The sequence below is a fragment of the Falco cherrug genome, chromosome 7 (assembly GCF_023634085.1).
Source record: "Falco cherrug isolate bFalChe1 chromosome 7, bFalChe1.pri, whole genome shotgun sequence".
Lineage (NCBI taxonomy): Eukaryota > Metazoa > Chordata > Aves > Falconiformes > Falconidae > Falco > Falco cherrug.
The window spans coordinates 42,612,722-42,637,013 of NC_073703.1; the positions used below are offsets into that span (position 1 = coordinate 42,612,722).

The 24,292-nt window shown below is 39.5% G+C and overlaps 1 protein-coding gene across 7 annotated transcripts in view; it reads left to right on the plus strand.

Moving 5' to 3' along the window:
- The window catches only part of TC2N (tandem C2 domains, nuclear), a 30,882-nt gene extending 8,605 nt beyond the window's left edge, over positions 1 to 22,277 (plus strand). For 2 of the 7 annotated variants that reach the window (XM_055716501.1, XM_005438883.4), the window contains exons 2-12: positions 6,269 to 6,391; positions 7,050 to 7,283; positions 10,487 to 10,651; positions 11,550 to 11,641; positions 12,254 to 12,329; positions 13,477 to 13,577; positions 14,441 to 14,557; positions 15,409 to 15,600; positions 17,493 to 17,607; positions 18,082 to 18,281; positions 20,626 to 22,277. In XM_055716501.1, the coding sequence (XP_055572476.1) occupies positions 6,325 to 6,391; positions 7,050 to 7,283; positions 10,487 to 10,651; positions 11,550 to 11,641; positions 12,254 to 12,329; positions 13,477 to 13,577; positions 14,441 to 14,557; positions 15,409 to 15,600; positions 17,493 to 17,607; positions 18,082 to 18,281; positions 20,626 to 20,736 (1,470 nt within the window). In that variant the 5' untranslated portion in view covers positions 6,269 to 6,324 and the 3' untranslated portion in view covers positions 20,737 to 22,277. Of the gene's footprint in view, positions 1 to 266; positions 1,308 to 6,265; positions 6,396 to 7,049; positions 7,284 to 10,486; positions 10,652 to 11,549; positions 11,642 to 12,253; positions 12,330 to 13,476; positions 13,578 to 14,440; positions 14,558 to 15,408; positions 15,601 to 17,492; positions 17,608 to 18,081; positions 18,282 to 20,625 lie in introns of those variants that run through there. The other 5 variants (XM_055716502.1, XM_027804966.2, XM_027804964.2 and 2 more) reach the window with 4 other exon arrangements.
- Positions 22,278 to 24,292: the final 2,015 nt, after the last annotated feature.

Sequence of the window (24,292 nt, forward strand, 5' to 3'; positions counted from 1 at the left end):
GAAAGTGCTTCCTATGCCTAGGCCGTTAGTGGTTTGTTTGCATCACGGAGCGTGACACTTTTACCAGCAACTTTTTACCATCTGTGTCTGTTGCCAGATGTAATTGTGTAACTGCTTACAATGCCGCTAGGCTCTTTGCCCCAGGAAGGCTGTGCAACAGTCCATCATAAAATTTCCATCGTTTAACTAGGTTAATGATGCATAGTCTTTTTTTTTTTTCAGTTTTAAATATGTAATTACACTTTTTCTTCATTTATTTGCTGCACTGGGAGACCTTTGCCTGTCTTCATTATGTTTCTGTTGAACTGTTTTAAGATGTCTCTTCACAAGAATGCCTTTCTGATTGTGTCCTTGAAAAGCCGCCTTGTAACGTTTTCTTCTGTTGTGTTATTTCAGCATCTGCTTTGTGATCTACAGCTTTTAGGGTGAAATCCTCTTCTCTTTCCAGGCACAAAAGAAAGGAAAGCCTCACGTTTTCTTTGTTTCCTTGGAAGGCAGAAGAACTGGAATAATCTCTGTGTGCAAATTCCCAGAGCTTTCATGCTTTTCCCCGAGTTGCACTTGCAAGCAGAGAAGGAAGGTGTATGTACACACACACACTAGTTACTACATAAATCACTGTTGTAGGGTTCTGCTGAAACAGGCAGAGATAGGAGCCTTTTACCATGCACCTGATAGGTGTGTGCTGGCATGACATTTTTTGTTTCCTTTTTTTTTCCTCTTCCTCCAGACAACCTACTACTACCTAGGTTTATAATGAATAGGAACAGAAACTCAGACCCACTTAAAGTGACTCTCTCTCCTGTGTGGATGTTACAAATCAGACCTGCCTACAGTCCCAAATAAATAGGGCTTTTTTTTTAAACTGCGGGCTTTATGTCTTTGGCAAGTATGTGCCCATGCATGGCACTATGTGGGTAGGTGAGTGCATGGGCTGTCCTTGCTGCTACGGTAGCAAGGTACCTGGAGGCAAATTTCTCAAAACTATTTATTTAAGCTGTACTAGCGTTTACCGGTTTTGAGATTCAGTGGTCACAAGCCACCCCGCTTCAGATGAAGAGCTGCACTCCCAGATGCTCTCCCCCAGAAATAAAACTGCAAAACAGCTGGCTGTGGAAGTTAAACCTTTTGCAGCATCTGCACCGTCCAAAGAGAATCCTTCTGACCAGCAGCAGAAGTGGCTTTTGCTGTGCTGTGTTTTTGTTAATCATCTGGAGACCTGCGATGGTATTGTTACACTCTTTGAAGGACTTACAAGACTGGGATTAACTGCATCTCCTGGATCTGAAAGGCAGAAAGGCACAGAGGTAGCATAAATGTGGTGTTTGGCTGAGGTGTGAATTGGCAAGCTTGAGCTCGCTTTCTTCACAGGGCAGATCCTCAGATACCGCAAAGTGTTGTGGCTTCACTGGGGCTACTGGAGTTGTAGACACTTAGGTCATTTGAGGATCTCTCCCAAATGTGTATTAACAACTGGTCATCTCTGATTCCGGATACTTTCTTTTATACCTCCTGCTTTGTGAGGAGTTACGGCTACTAGAAATTTTGCCATGATTGTTTCTGGAATGCAGATCTAAGAATGCATTTTATACATTTACGGCTAGCAATACATCTCGTAACGTTTGAACCTCTGGTTTAGCCAGCTTTCCTGATTTAAGATTAGTTATTTCACCTTTGTGTCTATTGTGTAATTTAAAATGTGTTACCTGATCAATTCCTATGGAGCAGTTCTGTGATTAAATGCAGTAAAATACGTAGGCAACCTACAAGCTTGTTGCAAAACATACCCTTTCATCATAAGGCAGAAAAGACCTGACAATTCTTTTCAGATTGCTTTCATCTTTTAATATTTAATATTGCAATCACCCCTTTTCTATCATGTTCTTTTTATTTAATGAGTTGTTGAAAATATTTACTTTCTTCTCCAAACTTCTCTGTCTTGTAATCCGTTCTGGAGGCATCTGGAACTGAAGTCTTTGATACTCTGTTTATCTGATTTTAGCTCATTCAAAATTTCTATCAGAGAAATCTGGAAATCATTAAGATAATTTATGCTCGCCATCTAAACCCATTAAAATAGTAGTGATTGTAATTCTCTAGGCTCTGTGTCTGTGTGGTTGGTTTTTAAACTTCGTTGTTTCCAGGATGTTCTAATAACCTTGGCTCTCCTGCCTTAAGTGTGGAAGGACTGTTGCTGAGTTACATTTGATTATCTTATTTTGGCTTGATACTAGGAAGAGAGGAATGAAAAAGCTTGCTGAAATCCATGGAAAACACCAAGAAAGAGAGAAACTTTGAGACAGAGTGACAAGATCTGGGTTCAGTTCCCTCTTCTGCTGCAAGTGATTTGATTTCTCTATCTCAGTTTTTTGTCTGAAAATCAGGAATATTTTTTTTCTCCTGTCCTTTTCCCAGTCTATTATCTCCAGAACGGAGGATGTCTTTGACATATGCATCTTGCCTAACAAAAACTGATGCCAAAACTTAGAGAGAGGGTCAAGGAGTCCTGACTTCTTGTTAAGATAGATGGTATTCCTGGGAAGTCAGTACGTTTTTGGAACTTGGTGGTGCAACTAATGAATGTCTCTACAGTTCAGGTTTTTTTGGTAAATTTATTCCCAGACAAATGCATGTTAGTACAATCTTCTAACAACTGTTAAATGATACTGAGAATTTTTGGGTAGCTGACACCAGCAAAATATTCTGGTATGTGGGAGTTTAACCTTTGATAAAAATGTCAAATTCTTTCAAGATCATGAAATACTTCTTTAATCTTATACAAGATTTTTATTCATTTTCAGTTAATAAAATATACAATAGAACCTGCTAAATTTCTCTGTGTCACACATGGTTAAGACTAAACTTTGCGTGCAGTAGAAAGTTGTATAACTACCCATAGGCAACGTGGGAAATACAGATACGAGAAAATACATGAACTGGGAGGCATGCCATCTAATTTACTGCCAGGATTGCTCTTCTGAACTAAAACAAAAAACTAAATATATTTATCTCTGTGGCTTAATTAAGTGAATTGAAACTTTAAAAAGTAATTGCGACCATCCATGTTGTAATTTCATGAACAAAGCAAAGTGCTGTAAGCAGGATAAGGGAGCACTGTGTCTAGATGATCTGTCCCTCAGCAAGTGAGGTCATTTTTTTGTAATGTGGCTGTAGTGTAAGCCTAGGAACATGAACACAGATTTTGTCACTGAAACCATTAAATTTTTAAGCTTAAAAAAACCCAAAAAGAGTAAACTGTTCTAGTCACTTACTCTTGGAATGTTCTTTTCAAAATACTGTATTTAAGCTCAAACTGGATTGGAAATTCTAAGCTATGTGTCTATATATTTTGGCATTGGCTACCAATATTGCCTTGCCTACAAAACAGTAATCTGTAAATAGTATACTCTCCTCTGTACAATAGGTAGTGATGAATTGTTTTATATTTGTTTCAGATAGAAAGAAATGTATGAATGTTTACATATTGATAAATGAGGAGAAGAAGGTAATGGTCAAAGACTATCACAGGTTACGTGCTCTTACTATGAAAAACATGGTCTTTTGTAAGGATAGAAGTGCAAATTATGAATTGCATTGTTACTGTTACATCCTCAATACCCATATGTAGCCCTTTCTTTCTAGGTAAGGCACTCAGCCCAGCGATGGAAAGGCAACTGCTTGTGACAGATGCTTTACATTTGTTTATTTGCTCACATTAATAGTTTCAGCTAAACAGTTCTGGGGAAAGAAATCACTGCCATGAACTGAATTTTCTCTGGTGCAGAGAAATTAACTTTTCTACTTTATGTAGCTGGAACGCAGAGTGGTTACTAGCATTTGGTTTCTTCACCAGCAGTAGTGAATAAACTTAATCTGAACATTCTGAGATAAAAGACTGCCTGCACAAACTGCCACTGAGGCTTAGATACCATTGTTGCAAAGCTTAGAGCAAATGAAGCAGCTGTTTCAGCCCAGTTTAAACATGGTGAACAAGAGTAAAACATATTAACTCCAGCTGTGTCCTGATAACAGCTGGGAGGGAAAATCACTGCATGGGAACCTTAAAGTAAACTTTGAATTCTAGCAGACTTGGCTATTGTGAGTGCACCTCTCAGGGAGGAGCAGTGGTGAATATTTGATGCTTAGAGATGAGGAGAATTTGATAAGAAATTCCCGTGCCTCTTTTTGTGCTTCTGTAAAGATGTAGAGCAGGTTCTGGAGCTGGTGGTGTCACTTCTGAAGATTTTCGATGCAGATCTCATACCGTACTTACACTCATGCAATTTCAAGATCAGGGCAAGTACTGAGTGATGGCTTCTGTGCAGAGTAATGATGTCCCTTTTACAGCAAGATATTGTGCCCCTGCCCTGTCTGCTTAGAGATTATGCTGTAATTTCTTCATTAGTGTTCCATTTTCCAGAATAATATGTACCAATATTCAGGCTACTTCTGAGGTTTTTATATTCAGCTCACTTGCATTCTGTTCATTTTGGTCTGTTGACCACAAAAAGCAGTATAAAACTAGAGGAAATAATTAATGTCACTTACTGGTAAAACCAGCAAAAACCATTCAGAAGCATTGTCTTAAACGAAATATTCCCTTAAGGTCCTTGTTGCAGTCGAATAATGGTTTACTTAGGTTTAGGTCTAATGGGAATATATTTTAGGAATTTCCTTCTAATCAGTACTTGTGATAGCTCATGATTAAGAAGAATTCTGGAACAGTCGTGTAGTTGTAAGAATAAACCTTCATTATATTTCACACTAGTATTTTAAAGATAACAGGTTAATTCAAGGCTTCCTCATGCTGCCACATGCTCTCAGTGACTTTGCAAAACTGGGAAGTTAAAACATAAATAGCGGTGCTGAGGTACTGTAGAGCACACAAGAGCGGGTCAGTAAGTATATGCTGCGTTTGGTCAGTAGTTGCAAATTGATACATCTGTTGATAACTTTCAGTTGCACCCTGCCTATGGAAATAATGTTAAAACAAGAAAGCCCATATTTTCCAAGATGAGATGTCTGTAGCTTAGTATCTCCACCTGGCATCCATCAGAATGTTGAGGTGCTTTTAATGAAAGAAAAGTTTTGGGGATATTAGTGTTATTTCCGCAATGTTTATGTGGTTCTGTAGCTGTCTTGGAATACCCATACAAAGAAAATGATGGCACTGTTCAAGCTGCAGGTGGGAATGACTTCTGTGCTAGAGCACAGAAGCTTTCGGCAGTTTCTTGTGATTTAATAACTGAGCAAACGTCCATTTTTATGTAATTGTCATCTTCTCTCTGTGCTTTTCCCCCTTTCTCTTAATTGCCATCCTGCATCACTTCAGCTTATGTTCATGTTCTGTTTGGTGTCTTCTAACCTTTCTGGAGTTGGAATCATGTCTTGGGTATGTTCTACAAAGAATCTCGTGTACTTTAGGTACATGTAAAAGGACTAGGCTTAGACAGTTAAGGTTTTGGACAGGAAGCAATGCAGCTGTCTGTGTCCCTCTGAAAAGAGAACATAAGGATATGAATAAAGACATTTAAATGAGGCCAGTTAGCATTGTCATAAAGTTCTTCTAATGTTAACCAGCTGTTATAGACTTGTTCTCATTCTTTAGTAGATTACATGCCTTTTATTTTGTTGGAAGTCAGTGCTCTCTTATTTCTGTATGCATAGCAGACAATTATATAATAAACCAGGTCTTCAGTTTCATATGTATACAATTATGAGAAAGCAGTAGTTCCTCAAAGAAGGCAATTTTGGCATAATTCATAAAGAGTGTTTTCAAATGTAAAGTATGGAGTATGTTGAGTGAAAAATGTAAACGCATATGGATGTATGTGAAAATAGTACATGAGTGAAAGGTGATAGGAGAAATAAGAACAAGGGAAACGGAATAAAAAACACATTTTGCAAATGACTTAAGACCACATCAAAACAGCTGTAAAGCTGAGTAAACTCCAAAGCCCAGTGGCACACTCAAATATGAGGAGAATTCTAGTGTTCCCGAAAGACAGGGACCTGTCTGAGTGGGTCACTGAAAGTACTTGGATGCCATACATTAAAATGATTGTCTCTTTCCTTTTGCTTTTATATGAAAAATAATTAGTCTCAGTGAGAGAAATCTGATGGTTCTGATCCTTTCATGTCTGAAGTAACTTTCTGATTGACCCTGGGACTGTGTCAAATAAGCAATCACATATTAAATAACTGATAAAATTGCATTTTGATTGCAGTTATTTCCATCTACTACTGTTTGGTTTATTGTGTTTTTCAGGTTTGATAGCTACACTGGATCTTTGCGGTCTCCTCTAAATTGCAACACTGAAAACAATGGCAACTGAATGTATAAAAAACTGCTGTAAATGGTGTTTCTGCATGGAAAAAGAAAAAAGTGATCGTGAGTTCTGACATAATGACATTGACTAAGGGTTTTGCTCTCATGGCTTCATTAATGATGAGATTTTCCATTAATAAAATGACTGTGTCACCCCTGATAAACTTGAATTCTTTTACAACATCCAAAATTCTTTCCATAACTCCACTTGGAGATTGAACACATGCTTGTTAGTGTTATGAATTGAAACTGAAAAATAGCATTTATGTGAAGTCTGCTGCTAGCAGCCTAGAATGCTGTCCAAAAAAGCTAGCTTTTGTACCTAATGTTGTGTAAAGGTCTTGTATCTTTCAAACTCTAAGAGTGAACACTTCTTTCTTTTTTAACCGCCTGTGGATTCACTGTTAGGGTTTTCTTTGGTGTCTTAGTTGTTTGAAGAACTCTTCTATGATACAAGTGTACCTCTTGTAAAAATTCACTTAAGAACAAAGTAGCTATGAATATAGAAGCTTGGGGGACAAAGAGCTTGGATCAGTACAGGTGTCATGAGGATGAATATCTTCTCCAGGTGCTAGTCCTGAATGCTGGTAAAACTGAATACTAACAGCTGTTAAGTAGTGTACAAGCACAGATCCTATTAAATAAAAGAAATCTGTTCATAGTATTGTTCAAAATTTAATGCACATGTGGACTGTCTGTTTTTCTTGCTCTTTATTTTTAGCAGTTTCCATGGTGCAGGAATCTGAAGCAGTAGCTGCAAGCAAGCCAACTATTGCAGAGAAGCCTCCATTGTCTTCAGTGTCAGTGAAGCGTCAAGTTGGCTGTTCAGAGGATTATTTGCTTTCTAAACTGCCCCTGGATGGTCAGGAGGTACCATTTGTGGTCCCTCCATTCAAATTGGCTTATGTACAGCCAAAGAACCTTCCTAGTATCTCACATGCTGGAGGGATTCAAGGTAAAATACAAAAAGCATTGCTGAAATAGTTTTTTAGCTTCTACTACTCTTTGAAAGTTGTCGCATATTCCTACTGAAAACATATGTTTGCAGAACTCTTCTAGAAGCCTGGTCTTGTTTCTTTTTTTTTTAGGTTTTATGTTTTAGGTAGAGGTTTTAGGAAGGATGTCATCTCACTATGAATCTCTGTGATGTTGCATGAATAAAACTGAAAGGGAGATTTGCACACCAGTGCTCATACTTAAAGGAAATAGAAGCTTTAGTAAAGAGTTTGTTTGAGCCAAGGAAAGACCTAAAACATCCCCCAGCGTCCAGATCACTCAAGTAAAAGAGGAGAGTGGTCTGGCTTTTGTGTCTAATGTACTCTGATGTGTTTTAACATACTAACACATCTTCTCAAATTCTGCCAGTAAGTAGCATGTGCTACTACATGGCCTGTACTGTTCCCTGCTCTTTTTGCTGCTCATTGGGAGGCCAGGGGTCACAGATCTCAGTGGTATAAGGTTGCACATGATACTCCGATTCTTTGCTTTACAACAATCTTGTGCTTCAACTGCTGCCAGTTAGTCTCATGCTCAGACTGCCAAAATCATGTACATGCAGTTTAGACACAGTGGCATTTTTTAAGAATAGGAGCCTGGCCCAGTAACATGAATTACAGAGTGTGTGTTATCTCTAGGCTCTTGATCCTGACAGAAGCAGCCTAGAATTAGGTAAGGGAAAATTTTGGCAGGGGGCGTATGTGAATGGTTGCTTTCTCTAGAGATGCTTTGCCTTGAGGACGTGGTAAGATGGTAATAGGCTTTTAGTCCCATGTGATTTTATTTCCTTTCTGAGGGTGGAATTCTTAATAACTGAAAAAAAATGAACCCCAAGTTGCATAATAACTAATTTTGTGCTTGTATGGTTTTACTCCCACCTTTCTCTCTTCTCCCTAGGTCCTTGCTGTTGCTTTTCTCCTGCATGCCTGTTACCAGACTTCCTCCTGTCTCTCACCCACCCCTGCTGGCAGCGCTGGTACCAGAGCCCAGCTAATCAGCCCGGCAGAGCTTTTCCATATAGATTGGCCATTCTGTGCCCAGTCTGTTTAGTGTGCTTTATTTGTGATGTCTGCCTTACCAGCCATGGACAGACAACCTAATAGCTGGAGGCAGAACATGTAAGGCCCTTCTCATCTCTGAGCCTCATCTCCTTCAGCCTTTCCACTTGCCTGCTACTTCAGCAGCTAGCTCTTGTAAGTCCTGTACTTGGATGAGGTATGGACATGCAGGACATGCTCCTGGTAATCACCTTTCCTACTGGGTCTGGGTTCAGGTTCTGCTTTGCTTTTTCATACTTCATCCTCAAGGTACTGTACAGAGAAGTCCATCAAGGACTCTGAGGAACTAGTGTTCTCCAGGGAGAAGGAAGATGTGTCTAACAGTCTTTAGATAAATGTTTTATTTGTTCGTGCAGTTCTACACAATCTTATCAGTCAGTGACTTGTAAACCAGTGACTTGTCTTCATTGGGAATTCTGCTTCATCATTTCTGAAGGACCTGGTGAATAGAGTGGCCCTTAGGTTATAAAGCTGGGAGATCTTCTAGCAGGATGACCTGACTGTTCATAATTGTCTCTCTTGAACAAATATTTTAATTTTTTTAACAAATATTTGAAAAGCGGCTTTTATGTCAAGTAGGCAACTTCCATTTCTGTTTCCAAATATAAATACTGAATTTTTAAAGTCTAGCTTTTTAAGCCTCATTAATTTGTGTTTTAAAATTACAAGTTTACTTTTTAGGGAGATTTACTAAATAGAGTGAAGTGTGCTGTCATTCTTTCTTCACATTAGCCAAAGCACCAGCATATTCAAAGAATGTGTTTAGAGTATTTGCTGCTTAGACCATTATTAAATATCTGTAGACGTCCAAATTCTGCTCTCAGTTCCACTCCATTTTCTGTGCATGTCTGACCATTCTCCTTTAGTGAAACAGGACATGCTCAGTGTTAGCTCTTGGCATCCCTTCTGAAAGCTATTATGTTCTGGCAGCGTTTCTCTTCAATACTAGCTGCAGTGTGCCTCGTGCTGTCACAGAAGTAAGCTAGCAGGGAGAAGCGTGTTCCTGGTCTGGAACACTGGCTTTTCCGTTATCTGCTGTGTAGCAGTTCTTTATGGCCTCACTTGTAGCACTCATCCTCATGTACATCATGCTCAAGCCCATTATACTTGAATTCTTGCTTTATCATCTCTCATGTTCCATGTCAGTGTTGGAGTTATTCTTTTTTACTTACTCTACTAACACCTGGAAGAAAGGATTTTACAGCAATAGTAGTTTGCCTTTTATGGGGCAATGCACTTGCAGAATTGAAGATACTTTATAATGGGGTAAAGAACTTTTTAACAGATAGGTTGAAGTCCAGGGAGGTGAAGTGAAGGAAGCAAACATCAGAGCATGTCAGAGTCCAGGTCACCCCATCCCCATTCTCTACTTTACTGTTCTATATGGCTTATTTTCACTCCAGACAGACAAAGTGAAGCACTACAGCAGTGTTCTTTACTGTTCTGCTGACCAGGATGTGCATGGTTTTTATGACATTATGGTAAATAAAGGAAAGAAAAATAGGGCAGCTGTGCTGTACTGGGCTGAGTAAAGGGCTGGGATTCAAGCATCCTCAGATCTGTCTACTTGTGCCTCAGCCAACAATTAAAGTCATTTTGGCCCTGCAATTTTGCCCCTGACAGAGTTCCTATAGAAACTGGATGACAAGGAGACTGCAGTTGCAGGTTGCATTATATTTCCATACAAGACCCTCCTGAAGGTCTAGGGGCCTATTAGATGAGTGGGCATGTCCTGGGGGTAGGTAGCCAAGTAAGTCAGAGTTTTTCAGTACACATGGCTTTACCTTTGCTGTTAATTTCTGTCTGGCTATCTCTGCCTTTGGAGCCTTCTGTATTTTAACTAGGTAAACATTTATTGTGGAACTCCCAAGACAGGGTATGCATAACTTTTTAGGGGCAATTTCATTCTGGTGTTTGCTAGCACACTGGAAATCTGGCATAATGTATATGTATGTTTTCTTTTCTTTTTTTGTCCTTTTCCTGAAGTAGATAACTTGGAAATATTTTGTCCTTTGCCCTGAAGGCACTCTGCCTGCCTTATGAAGCCAGGCAGCATGTGTTATGTCTGGAACTCTTGCATTTGATGTTTACTTGTGCTCCACAGAATCTACCAGAGCCTCATTTGGTGACCGGAAAGCAGAACTGCACAGCGTGTACCAATGGCCCCACTGTGACGTCTACAACCCATTCTATTTGGAGCATCGGGTTTCGCCAGATCTGATTAGGCGCTTCCCAGCAAAATCAGATAATAGGAAATTATATGGATCAGGTGAGAAGACCACACCCTTACTTTTCTGTCTTCCTCCCTTTCCCAAGGTTTATAGGTAAGAGAAAAATCCATTAGTCTAAAGAAGACATGTTTGATTATAGCAGTTCTCAGACTGATCTGTATTTTATAGCCACTTCTTGGTTGGTGAACCAGCTGTGGAGCCAGCGCTCCTTGATTTCCAGCTGTGCTGTTACTTTCTGTCTTTTAGGGGCTTAACAAGACTTGCTTGCATCACACGAAGGTGGACAAACTGGCAAAGCAAGCTAGCATGTCTGCCTCCAGTGCAAAACTGATCTACTTAACCACGTCCAGCTGCTGAGGGAACTACCCTTTTGTAAAATAAAGATCTTGCTTTTGTGTTATAGCAAGTACGTGTCATCTTAGAGTTAAGTAAGACTTGCTTTGTCTGAGACCTAGTAAGGGTGCAGAGTATGGTGCTTTGACACTGTGATCAGTAAAGCCAGGGAGATAAGGCCAAGTTTAACAGGCAGCAGGTTTTTGCCACTGGGGTCTTTACCGTGGAAAAATTTGAAAAAGGAGATCAGGCTAAGCCCCAGGTCTGGCTGACAAGATTAAAAGACAAGGCTTTTCTGTTTTGCTAAAGTATCTACTAGAAAATACATTTCTTTTGAGGAAATAACTTTGAGGCAGGCTCCCTATTCTACCATTGCTACAAAAATGGAATTGATTCAGGTATTTTAGTGGCTTGGTCTTTCCATTTTGTCATTTCAGGAGAGTGTTTTAGGAAGGGAAGGGGGGAAAGGTGCTGACATCCTTAGATGTTATTTAGCTAGGTTTCAGTTCTACCATAGGTCTACTTAAATTTAAAAAAAACTTCTTAATGATTCTTTTTTCTAGAATGTTTACATAATTTGTATTGTTTTCTTTGTCTTTTTAGTTAGTGATCTAAGACCTAGTGCTTTGCCTGGATCACTTGATGTAAGCCATTCAATGTTTGATCTCAGAAGCCCACCTCATCGATTCATGAAGGTGAGTTCCCCTTGTAACAGGTTATACTCAAACTCAGTTTGCTTGGTGTATCTGTTCCTGTTGCATTGCGTTTTCAAAGTAAAAACTGAAGGGCATTCTACTACGCACTGGAAGGGCTACAAGGAGAAGTTCAACATCTTGACAAACTTCAAGAGGCTCTTTCCTGATGTCTTCTCTGACTCCTACTGTTCTGGCCCAGTGGGGCTGTTGAGAAACATGAATAGGCTTATTAGGCAGGACAAGACAGACAAGAGGTTGTGGTTCATCATCTTGTGATTTCTCCCATCAGTTGAAAAGTGGAACACTAGAAATTTCCATTGATGCAAAAAACACTGCAATTTTTTTCAAATAATCATCTTTTACATAGAGATGAAGCTGCATATATATCAGTAAGCAAAAAACATCTGTGCTGGCCATATGTGTCCTCTATTAGCTCTTTGCATCAGAGTAGTAATTCCATGCTGCTGGATCGAGAGGTTAGTAGGGAATGAGACAATTATTTGAAATTGGATACTGGTTTTGTTCTCATTCATGCCTTGTCTGATGGTAGAATCTCTGGGGTTTTTTGCATCTCTTGCTCTGAATGAAGTGATTTGGTTTTTTTCTCCCCAGAGATACGATTCATTGTCCAGTGTACCTAGCAGTACCTCTTCCAGGAAGGATTCGCAAGGCAGTAACAGGAGTCTGGGTAATGTTGTGTTTACCATATAATGAAATATTTCCCTTTGCACTTGAAACATTAAGCTGTCTCTACTGTTGATGGGGTTTTTTTAGATTTTTTGAGGGGTTGGGTGGTTGGTGGGGTTTTTGGGGTTTTTTTGAGTTGAATCTGATTAGCAGACCAGTTGGGAGATTACTTTGCAATTTGAAATTAAGAGTTTTGAATGTGCACCTTCCTGTTGTCAGAGGATTGAGCAAATGAGCTTTCCAGGAGTCCTCATGCTTTTGAAAAATTAATCCTCAGGTTTACTACCGCAGTGAACCAAGAGAATGCAGCACCTTGGTCACAGCTCTAGTCCTTTTTCATCTATCAGTATTTTTCTGTGGGAAGTGTCTGGAATCCAATACCCATATTACACTGAGAATTAGGCAAGAATAATGCATGCAAACCTAGTATCCCTATTCATGAAAGAATGCTGAAGAAGTGGGGATACTGCAAAATAAACCCTCAAAAATTAATCAAATCCCCACAAAAGTCACCCTACTGAAAGTCAGAATTTCACCCAGTCTCCTCAAAAAGAACGGGGGGCAATGACATAGTTTCAGTCATGAAGAGAAAAACTGGATATTAAATGGCTCTTCTGACTTGGAGAAAAGCATCATAGTAAAATGTTCGCTAGGCTGGAATTGAAATATGAGAAAGAGAAAAAGCAGGCCAGTTCATAAACTTAATAGTGGAAGTAATTAAGGGAAGAGATAGATTATAAATGTGTTCTGGGTATCTCAGGCACATGCTTTTTGTCTTTTAGAAATGTGTTCTGGGTATCTCAGGCACATGCTTTTTGTCTTTTAGAAATGTGTTCTGAGTATCTCAGGCACATGCTTTTTGTCTTTCTAAAAGTTGTTTGAGTACAGCACAAGTTATTAAATTAAATAGGGATAACTGAGGTAAATGTGAAGGCTTTTAGCTATGCAGAAGGTCAGGCTACAATATTTTGTCCTCAAAATGTAGGTGTTAAGGTATTTCTAACTTATTTTGAGATAAGTTTTCAAAGATAAGCAGTACACCTACTAATGAGTTCCCTTATTCTTGAAATACTTTTATTCTGTTTATTCTTGGAAAATTTTAAGATGCTGCATTACTTCTAAAAACATTAATTGGCTTTCTTCCATAGATACTATTACATTATCAGGTGACGAACGAGACTTTGGAAGACTGAATGTGAAGTTGTGTTATGTTTCTTCTGTAGAACAGATTTGGATCACAGTTTTACATGTAAGCAAATACAAATAACTTTATTATTTACTCAAACGACTATTTTGCTATACTTAGTGTTAATTCTCATTAAATTTGGTGCTCTGTTACTTTACAAAATACTTTTAGGAGAAAAAGAAAATTACTTTTAAGTATTAATATAAACACAATTTAGTCAAATGTAATGCTGGGCTTCATTCAAAGTATCTTCCTCTTCCCGCCCCACCCCCATTGCAATCTCTGTTCTGCTGCAGTCAATAGTAAAGTATTATAGAACTCTTTAGGTTATTATACGTATGTTCTGATTGTGGAGTGAGGAACTGTTCAGCATAGATAAGAAAGCTGAGCGGGTCATAGATGGGTCCTGCTGTGGAAGTTTTCCTGTAGAAATCTGGAGGCAGAAAACTGGAGCAACTTTGAAGGCAGCATTTAACTGACTTTGAACCTAACAGTTCCTTCAGGGAAGAAGAGAACATGTAGCTTCTTGTGACTTTTTTGTTAGCTAACGTGATTCTGTTATGCTAGCTGTCTTATACATTTCCAAGAACAGTGAATAATTTTTAGACAATGGAACTTTAAGTAATCAGAAACCTCATAACTACATGAAGTGATAAATACTATGCAAGGGATTTAGTGATTGATCTGTTGTCAGATTGCCACATATCGAAATCATTAAAATCTGCCAAGTAATTTTTTACCCTCTGGTTGTGAAAATTTAATTATTAAATTATCTGAAGTGACATAATCATTACACTAGTTCTGATTTATATTCAGTAATACAGGAGTTATGCATAATTCAAGAACAATGTAAAAGACTGTTTCTAAGTTGTCTGAAGGCCAGAGTCTTAACATTGTCTAAACTGACTGTGTTTTAAATGTTGCAGTGCAAAGACCTGAGCTGGCCTTCTAGCTGTGGGGAGAATCCTCGTATCTGCGTCAAGGGAATTCTCACACTGCCCAAACCAGTGCATTTCAAATCTTCTGCCAAGGAAGGCTGCAACGTAAGTAGAGGTGGGGGAAACACCACGAAATCTTATTTCCCCCAAATATAAAAGTGGAATGTAAATGGATTGTTAAAATGGCCCAAACATCCATGCCTGTGCCATATTTGCTGTGGTAGTTGCCTAGGCTCAGGTTACTTACCCCCTCCCTTCCTCAAAATTCTATTAAAAGCCTTGTTCCAGTTCCTCCCCCTATACCCTGTCTTGTGTTGTACTGTTGCCGTCCTTCTCACCTGTCTGCAGGACAGATATGCTCATAGGGGAATGAACCATGAGCTGCTGGCCTTGGCAACTCAACGGTGGGGGACTGGAGGAAGACTGGGATACCTGTAGGTGCACTTTCACCCCGGGGAGGTAGATATGTACTGCCTCTCACTAGGGCAGGAGATAAAGTTCGTACTTCCTCTCCACAGAAAGTAGTAAGAATTGGTCGCATGGGACCACTGATAGTGGCAGTAAAGGAACATTAAGGGGGTGGAAGGTAAACCAACATAAACCACACACAATACAAGTCAAAGGTGAAAGAAAATAAAACTAGCAGGAGAGACTGAAGCAAAAGGCCACAGGAGAATTTGCTATGACCATGTGTGTATGCTGTTGTAAAGCTCCAGAAGAAATAGCCTCAACTCATTATGGTAGTGAAAAATAATCCAGAGCTTTGTCCCTGCCGGGGTGTGACAATGAGGTGGTGAGTCTGTGGGCACTTATCGCTGTAAAAGCAGACTTTTCAGTGGCAACCTAAAATGGTAGCTGGGAGCAGTGGCTAGGACCAGGAAGCCTTGGTTTCTAGTTTTCTGGCTCAGTGCAACATCAGTACCATAATGAAGTTACTCCTCTGTTTTTCTTTCTAGGATATTGAATTTATGGAAACTTTTGTATTTGCTATTAAACTGCAAAGCCTGCAGGCTGTCAGATTGGTATTTAAAATCCAGATACAGACTCCCAGGAAAAAAACGATTGGAGGGTGCTCCTTGGCACTACGGGACCTCAGCTCGGAGGAGTCAAGTCATTGGCTGGATATATCTCCTCCTTCCAAAGCACCTGTAAGTGCCAATACTGCAAAAGCATGTTGTTATATCACCTAGAAAGTTGATGGAAATGAAAGTAAAATAATTCAGTACTAATTTAATCTTAACAACAATCAGGGGGTTTCTTTTTTCCTCCTTTTCCTTTTTTTTTCTCCTCAGGAAAGGTGTTTTGATGGGGAAAAAATGCAGACTTTTGAACTCTGCACATGGATGTTCTTGTTGTAAACTTCAGCTGTTTCTGGGAAAAGAGCTAGAGCAAGCTCTTCCACACCATGGCTCACAGCTTGAGGGAGGGACGTTCTGGGGAAATGTTCAGCAAAGGGAACCAGGTGATTGCCTTTTCTGACCAAAAAAGCATCAGAAGGTCTTTAGGACTCACAGCAAGAGCTCAGACCAAATGGTATCTGCTTTTGTTATGGAAGAAAAGTGCTGAGATCTTCAGTGGCTTGAAACTGCTGAGATCGCTATATATTTAATACTCAGATTGCATGTTGTGAAGTAATAATTCAGCCAGTTCATTCCCATTACTGTAATAAGAAGCAGGTGGTTTTCACAGTGGGATTTCCTTTCCCCCTACCCTTACTTTGTTTGTTTCTTTTACAGGTTGTGTCTAGACATTTGTATTTTCAACAAATTAAACTTGAATTAGCAATTTAAAAGCAAGTTTTATCTAAGTGTGTCTGAGTAATGAGTGATGCTCTTGATATCTAACATAAGTTACACTTGACATTTTTTAGTTCTAACAAGAATAACCATATTGCTTCAAAAGCAGTAAGGTTAAGGGAAAGAAGCAGCTGTTTTAGAAATGGCTTCATCCCAGTGTAAATTCCTGAATCATCTCACAGTTTCTCTGTTTTGGCTTTTCTCACCATTATATCCAAAAGCCCTCCAGACACTTTTGGAATTCATCCTTCTACTACCCCGTGAGGCAGCAACCTACCCTACTTGCCAATAGAGGGCCAAAGCTGAGAGTGGAGTAAGCGGCTTCCTCTCGGGGCTACACAGAAATTTTGTGGCAGAGCTTCAAAGAGAATTTGGGTGTCTTCGATGAACTGGAGCCTGACTTCTCTTTATCTGACCTGTTGCTCTCTTGCTTGGTGCGTTTTGCTTCACTGAAGTGCATTAAAACTTGAAAGGAACCGTGACTAGCAAAGTCCTTTCGATTGGAGGCTGTCAGGAAAGCTGGGTCTCTACTGGCCTTCTCCTGCTGCTCTTACAGTGTTCAGGGTATGTTAGCATCTGACAGGAGAGTAATGAGGATGCCTCAGCTCAACTTTGCCGCTAACAAAAATTCTAAAAAAAATTCGGGCTTGAGATCTGAGTACATTCGGGGGGGGGGGGGGGCTGTATGTATATAGGCATGTAAAACACAAGTACTTCGGTAACATAGGAAACTCCACAGCATGCAGTCACCCTAAACATCGATGACAGTAAATGATGGGGCCATGTATCTATGGATAGCACTGTTTATATCTCCATATTGCAAAACTCAAAAGTGTGGGAGGAGAACTCTAAAGGTTTTTGTGTTAGTGGAACATATCTGGTCTTTCACTTCCACACCCAGGTTTAATAGAGCTACAGCTGCATTTCTGGTTTTCCCTGTATGTGTTTGCTCTTACCACTGAGGAATCTTTCACAGATAAAAACTGAGGACTCGTTTATTTGTCCAGTATCTTTGGCTGAAGACCACGAGGGCCTTATGTGCACTGCACATGTACTGCAGCTACGACAAGTGCAAAATGCACTTACTGTGCATCTGTAGGTTGTGTACACAACACATGCTTATATTTCTTTCTAGGAAATCCCAGATAGAAATGTGGGAGCCCAAATTATGACAGAATTCCTGTTTTTCCTGAGTTTATAAGCAACTTAATCCAGATGTTATGGCAACATTCTTCTGCTTGTAGGTGTGCCGTGCAGAACTTCAAGTAGGAACTTGTTTTCAAGCAATAAACAGGAGGATACAGGTACAGATACTTGAAGCACAAAATCTTCCAGTTCCATCTACACCACTGTCTTCAAGTAAGTCACATCAGCTGTCTCATGCCTCCTCTCTAAAAGCATTTGTAACAGGTAAATTGCTTCTCAAATGGGTTGGCAATTCATAGCATTCCTTCCAAACCTCAGACTAACATGTTGTGCAGTAGATTTCCATTGCCAAGGCTTGTTTCCACAGATGTCTTACTTAATTACTTTTTTGTTTGCTTTGAAGCTACATCTTTATGTATTTTGGAAGATTTTTATCCCAGTATTAATCCTGACATACAAGAGCGTTAGCCTGCACTTGCTGTTTGGATACTGTCTTAATCAATTCAATATTATTGAATGTACTGTTTGTGTGACTAGTCAGGAAAGCTATTGTACAGTTTTTTTGGCCAGACTTTTGGGAAATTGCTGCAATTTAAACCATACATGTGGATATTGTCAGTTCCTTTTTGGGTGTGTTTGTAAGTAACCCTTTGTGTGCTATGCCTTTCCCCCTCCTTTTTGTGCTAGATTTCTTTGTGAAAGTTGGGATGTTTACTACAGAAGGGATGATCTATAAGAAGAAGACTCGTCTTCTGAAGTCCACTAATGGCCAAGTGAAGTGGGGAGAAATGATGATTTTTCCAGTTAGCCAAGCTGAACAAGGAACTGGCTTTCTCATCAAGCTCTACAGCAGAAGCTCAGTGAGAAGAAAACACTTCCTGGGACAGGTTGGTTTCTGCTAACTGGCATGATGTCCTTTACTTAAAATCCAGTTCCACAGGTTTCTTGGTATGAATTTTAAAATACTTTAAATAAGGTGGCATATGGCAAAATAGTAAATTCTGATAAACTCTTCTGGATGTAACCCAAGAAAGAATAGCACTGGACTCTCACACACTAACGTCAGAAAGGGAATTGACATTTGATTCTTCTTTTAAAAAGAAATCCCTAAGTCATTTTTGTGTGGAGTATTACTATATGAAAGTCCTTCCAACAGACAGACATACAATCTCCTCCTTGCCTTTAGGCTTTCTAAAGAAAACAAACAGCACTCACAGGAATTTCACAACCTACAACGTACCATACAGAAAGGCTTACCGTACCAATACCATGGCTTACTATACCAATACACTTACAAACAGGTTTGTGTAAAAGGAAGTATCAACAGCTACAATATCAGACTGCCTTCCTGAGTAAAACAATGCTGAAATCAGCACAATATTCTAAATATGTATCATCAAGTGATAATACAGGTGACCAAAAGCAAAATTATTTTTTTAGCCGAGTGCTCTTTCTCTCTCTTTTTTTTTTTAACAGCTGGAACTTCAGTAGTATCTCTTTGAAAGCATTTGTACTATCAGGTTTATTTAACCCCCATAAAACTTCATAGTCTGGTCTCTTTTTATTCTCTCTTCCCTCTTCCCCTGGTTGTTCTAATTTACTATCATCCTGTCCCTTCTTTCTCTCCTTTTCTTTTTGGTATGGTGAGCCATAGCTGTTCTTAACGCTTTGTGCTCTCCCTGACACAGCTAGATTTAGTAGCAGAATTTTAATATATGCATAAATGAATAATGTAGAATTGATTTTGAGACCACAACTGCAATGTCTCTTGTCAGATGCTATCCTTAGGTACAGGAAGTGGTACTGTCCCATTCTAGTGATGTTTCTTGTGCCTGCTGAAGACATGCAGTTATAGGAGAAGCTGATGTGCTATAGAAATGATGGGCCAGCAAGAGTTATGTGAAGTCCCTCTGTTTTATGGAGCCTCATGTCACACGTGTTCCATCTTTCTGTGATTCCTGTTGGTGGAATTGGATTTGAAATAGGAAAATAAAAAATTGTTCTTTTTAGTTGTGCTACCTTGGGATGCAAATAACTGGGTATGATTTTGCAGTCACTTGGCAATATGTGAGGTCATCTCAATCTGACAAGTTACATTTAATCATATATCTTATTTTTAGGGGGAGGAAATGAGCTACTTCTCCTCAGAGGTTATTTGGAAAAGGTTATTTCAGCTCATGCAGGCAGACATTGCCACATAATGCATGAAGACATAAAATATGGCTCAGGGAAAAATGTACTTTGAGCAATTGGCTGGGTAGCTGGAAAAAGATGAGTATAGTTGGATCTATTAACTTTGTTCTTCAGAGAATGATGTTTAATTGGATGCTGTTCTAAGCAGACAATACTTAGATTAGGCTGCTTTTACAGCCATGTATTTAATCATGAGCAAGATGTATATTGAATCTCTGTGGATGAAACACCAGCTGTCTATGGTATTCTGGAAGACATTATTCTCACTTCTTGAGGACTCCTGCCTCAGCTGTGTAGGCTAAATGTACTTCATGGTGAAGTTTTCTGAGAAGTCTTAAAAGGACTCATTCGTGGAAGACTTGAGGAAATAAGAGTCCTGTAAATAATGATACCTGCTTACATAAGCATAATTCTTTTGGCAGTGGAGGCTGATGATAAATGTTCAGGGGGAATGTTTCCTACTTGTACCACATTTCCTCATTTAATGGCCACTATCTGTTAACTGAATGCTGAGAAGAAATGGACTCTTTTGGTGTGACTGTGTGTGGTATAGGCATGTTAGCAGCCTCTGTGGAATGCAAGTTTGGCCATGTCTGTTGGAGTGTGCCATTTTAAATGCATTTGAAAACACTGGACAGCTAGCTTGGGCTGCCAGGTGGCTTGTAGCCATCTGGAGTTTCAATGCATAGAGCCATCACTGGCCCTTATGAGCCCTTGACCCCAGCATGTGCATTTGAATGGAGCAAGGAATGCTTGATTTAAACCATCTTATTAAGCAGAGAAACATCAGTATGTAGTGAATTCTCTATAAACATTTTGGAGGCTAAATTTAAACCCAGACTCCCTGTGTTCCCAGCTGAAAGCCCGAATATGTTAGTCCTAACAGAACTGTCTTTGGTGCTCTCACACTTTGGTCACAGTCTACACATTGTATCTCATTCTACACTTGGCGGTATTTATTGGGAATTAATAAAGGCTGGACCTCTGTGTTACATCAGGTAAACTCAATTTTATTTTTCTTTTTGTTTCTTACTGCAGGTCTGGATAAGTTCTGACAGCAGTAACAGTGAAGCAGTAGAGCAATGGAAAGATACTATTGCCAACCCTGAAAAAGTTGTTGTTAAATGGTACAGCATTGGTCCATCTTGAAGACTGGAGATGAAACTTGGGACTGATTTTTCTACAAAGATATCCCTATGCTGTTTATAATAGTATAAATTAAAGAAATTAATTGTCTACACAAGTTCTTCAGAAGTTCTCCACTGCATCACACCTCCACGGTAACGGAAAATTCAGTTTCACCAAGAGAAATACTGGCTAAATATTATTATGAGGAAGACTTAGGATCTGAGGGAATTGCTCGTTTGATTTTTAAAAATCCACCTTGAAAAAGGTATTTTTGCCCCTTTCAGGCTCCATAAGAGCACAGAAGTCCAGTCTTGGCGAGAAGCAGCTTGAATCAGCATCTTCTTCACTAGACACTGACATCACCCTCATCTACAGTCCTGTCTTTGGCAGACTCCAAAGTCCGTGGGAATCAGTCTGGTCGGTGGCTTGATCCTAGGTACCTCTGAGCCTCTGGGACTGCACCTGTGTTGACACCACTTGATCAGAGTAATGTGCCTGAGCCAGTGGGAAAGCTGTGGCAGTAGAAGGCTTAAAGGGAACTATTCAATAAGGCAGTACCCAGAGACTTCTCTAACCTCTGTCTTTGATGAAGGCAGTACCCTGACATGCCAATAGCTTGGGTTCTCCCTCATCCTTCCTTCTAAACAGACAGATTGAAAGATAAAGCGTTGCTCTGACTAACTGTGATCTTTTCAAGTGGGGCCCTCCAGACATGCTCTGTTTGGGTCAATTCCGGTTGAGATCAATGGAATAATACAAAGAGGCAAAGGCCCTGCCTGGGATCAGGGCCAATATTTTTAGATAAATTACTTTCTTATATAGAATTCTTATATGTAAACCACTTCCTATATAATCAACAATGTTCTAGCGTTTGCTTACATTGCTAAAACCCAGACTCACATGTACAAAGGAGTAAGCATATATTTACTGACGTAAGTGCCTTTTGATATTAATTAAAATGCAGCACAGTAAGGGACTCGGACTTTGTTTAAAAGATGGGCTACTGCTGCAGAAGTACTTGTTACATCTGTCTAGGATGCTGAAAAATTATGTGTGAGAGTATATTTTTGTTACTTGTTCCTAGCAAGAAGAAATCACCATTTTGCAAATTATATTTTTCCTACAAAATCCTAAGATTATATTTTCTATTAGTCCCCATTTTTCAGGAGTTTATTCAGAGTTATTTTTAAGGCAGGAAAATGCCATGTATATAACTGATAATATATACATCTAAAAGCACAGACCTCTTTGCACTACTTTAACTACTGGATTTAAAAAATATATATGTTCTGTTAAATCCACATTTATGGTTGGCTGTCTGGACTGTACAAATATGTATGTTTGTATAGATGCTGAATAATTGTATCTTTTTTATACCTTGGATCCCATTCAAACATCTGACATGAACGGGAGTGGCAGTGAGAGCTCTCGCTGCTGGAAGGCCAAGAGTGGGGAGCAGAGGAGACACTGTAACAGGAAGGCATGTTGTATTTAAGCATAGAGCTCTGAGCATCTTTATTTTAACTTCTTTGACTTTGAGTAAAGGTCAAGAAAAAATGGAATCTCTTTGATTATGTTTTTTTTTTATCAACTGATAATTGAAGCTTTTAAAACTATGACCATCCAAATTTTTGTTGTTGAAATTTAGTACTTTGAAAATGGGCAAACAAAAGGATTTTCCCAGGCTCTTACATGTTCTGCTTTTTAACCAGTTTTCATAAATGAACTGAAAAATCTTTTGCATGTTACTCAGAGAACAAACACCAGTTCTCTCTCATACTGACGCTTTTTGCAAAGCTCCCCCTGGGCCCAGAGGATCTTGACTGACAGCATTAACTTTCATCCAGTTACATCACTTGGGATGAGCTTGGCTTGTTGGGTGAAATGAAAAAGGGACTGGACCCAGCTGATGTACTTGCAGTATCTTTACTTGAATATGTGGATCTTTTTTATTCATTGTGGCTAAACTGCAGTAAACAAAAGCACAAACTGTTTCCTTATGCAGAATGCTGCAGTATTTGAAAGAGAGGACAGGGAATATCCCCATGTTTTGGAGGCTTCGATTACCACAGCAGTGGTTCTGCAGAGGTTGCTAACTCAGTGGATGCTGTGTAAAATGGACTTTTTTGGCTGTTTTAGGACACCCAGATTTCTAAAGGCCTAGCTAGTAATGTCTCCTCTTTCCTATGTTAATATTTAATCTATGTGTTTACAAGAAAAATTTATGAACAGATTTTTTTTTTTTTATACCAGTGTTTACCAGCACCTCAAACTGAAGTTCAAGTCCTACCTTTTTCTCTGAGAAAATGCCAACTAAGGAACTATATTTCATGTAGTGTTGCATGTAGGGGAGCTGACTGCTACCACACTGAGGAGATACATGAGGTCTCACTTCGCAAGGTGCGCACGGGTACTGGAGCGCTCCGAAGGACATACTCTGAGGCACTGCTAGATCCTGTGCTCATTCCCAGGCTTCAGGATGTTCTGCATTTGTGTGTGTGTGTGTTCATCTAAGAATTTAATGAATTCTTAATAGCTGGCTAAAGACACTGTGCTTTTTTTTCTACGAAACTGGAGCATTTAAGTTTCTTGTTGCCACATTTGTTCCTCAATTTGTCCAGAGCACTACAGTGTTCTTCAGGAAACTGACTGTATTTCAGATTTAGAAAGCAGAAAAGCCTTTATTTGTCCCACCACACAAAATTTGGCTCCACTTGTTACTAGTCTCAGCTGACTGAATGCACGCTGCATTACTGAGAGTACGGCAGCACAGCACTGGGGTGTCTGTCTCTGTGCACTCCAGCCTTGTTGCTTGTAGCCAGGTAGAGAAGGAAGCAGGCAATACTTGGCTGCAGTAAGATGATGAAGAAACTTTATGCTGCACTGTTTTGGCTCTTTTTTTTTAGTTTTATTTTATTTTTAAACTGCTGTATCCTGCTTGTATCCTAATTACTGTCTCCCAAGATCCTGGAGGAAACCAGGAATTCTTTTTGCTTTCACTACTGAGGAGAGTCATCTAGGGGTGGAGAGGGACCTGCCCAGCTCAAAAGCCAAAAAGTGCCCATTCATCACATCAGCATTTACCTTGCAAGCAGACCAAAGCTGTGCTTTGAACAACCCATCATCACCTGAAATAATAGTCCAGTCCTCATAATAATGCCTGTTTTGGTGCTTCTGAGGATGCCAGCCAGGTAAAGGGGTTGTCCAGAGGATTGCTTACAGTGGGTTGGAAAATGAAACTGTTCTGTAGGATGGGGGCTGCCAGTGAGTTAGTTATGTGATATTATCTGTGTAAGTGTTGCAGAGGATGTACGGTAATGGAAAGCGGCTGGAAGGAAGTCTTCGTAGATTATTTTCTTCCAAGTACATGTTGAGGAGACACTGGGGTGCATACACACTGACTGACTTGAACAGAATTGGGAAAGATGGAAGATAATTTGTGGTGTAGTAGAATCAACCAGTTAGACTTAACAGCTGTCACATAAAGCATTTTTCACTGATGATTCACTGGGTCTAGAGCTTATCAGTATGGTTCTTACGTTAGACAACAGTTCTGACTCAAAAACATGAGACAAGG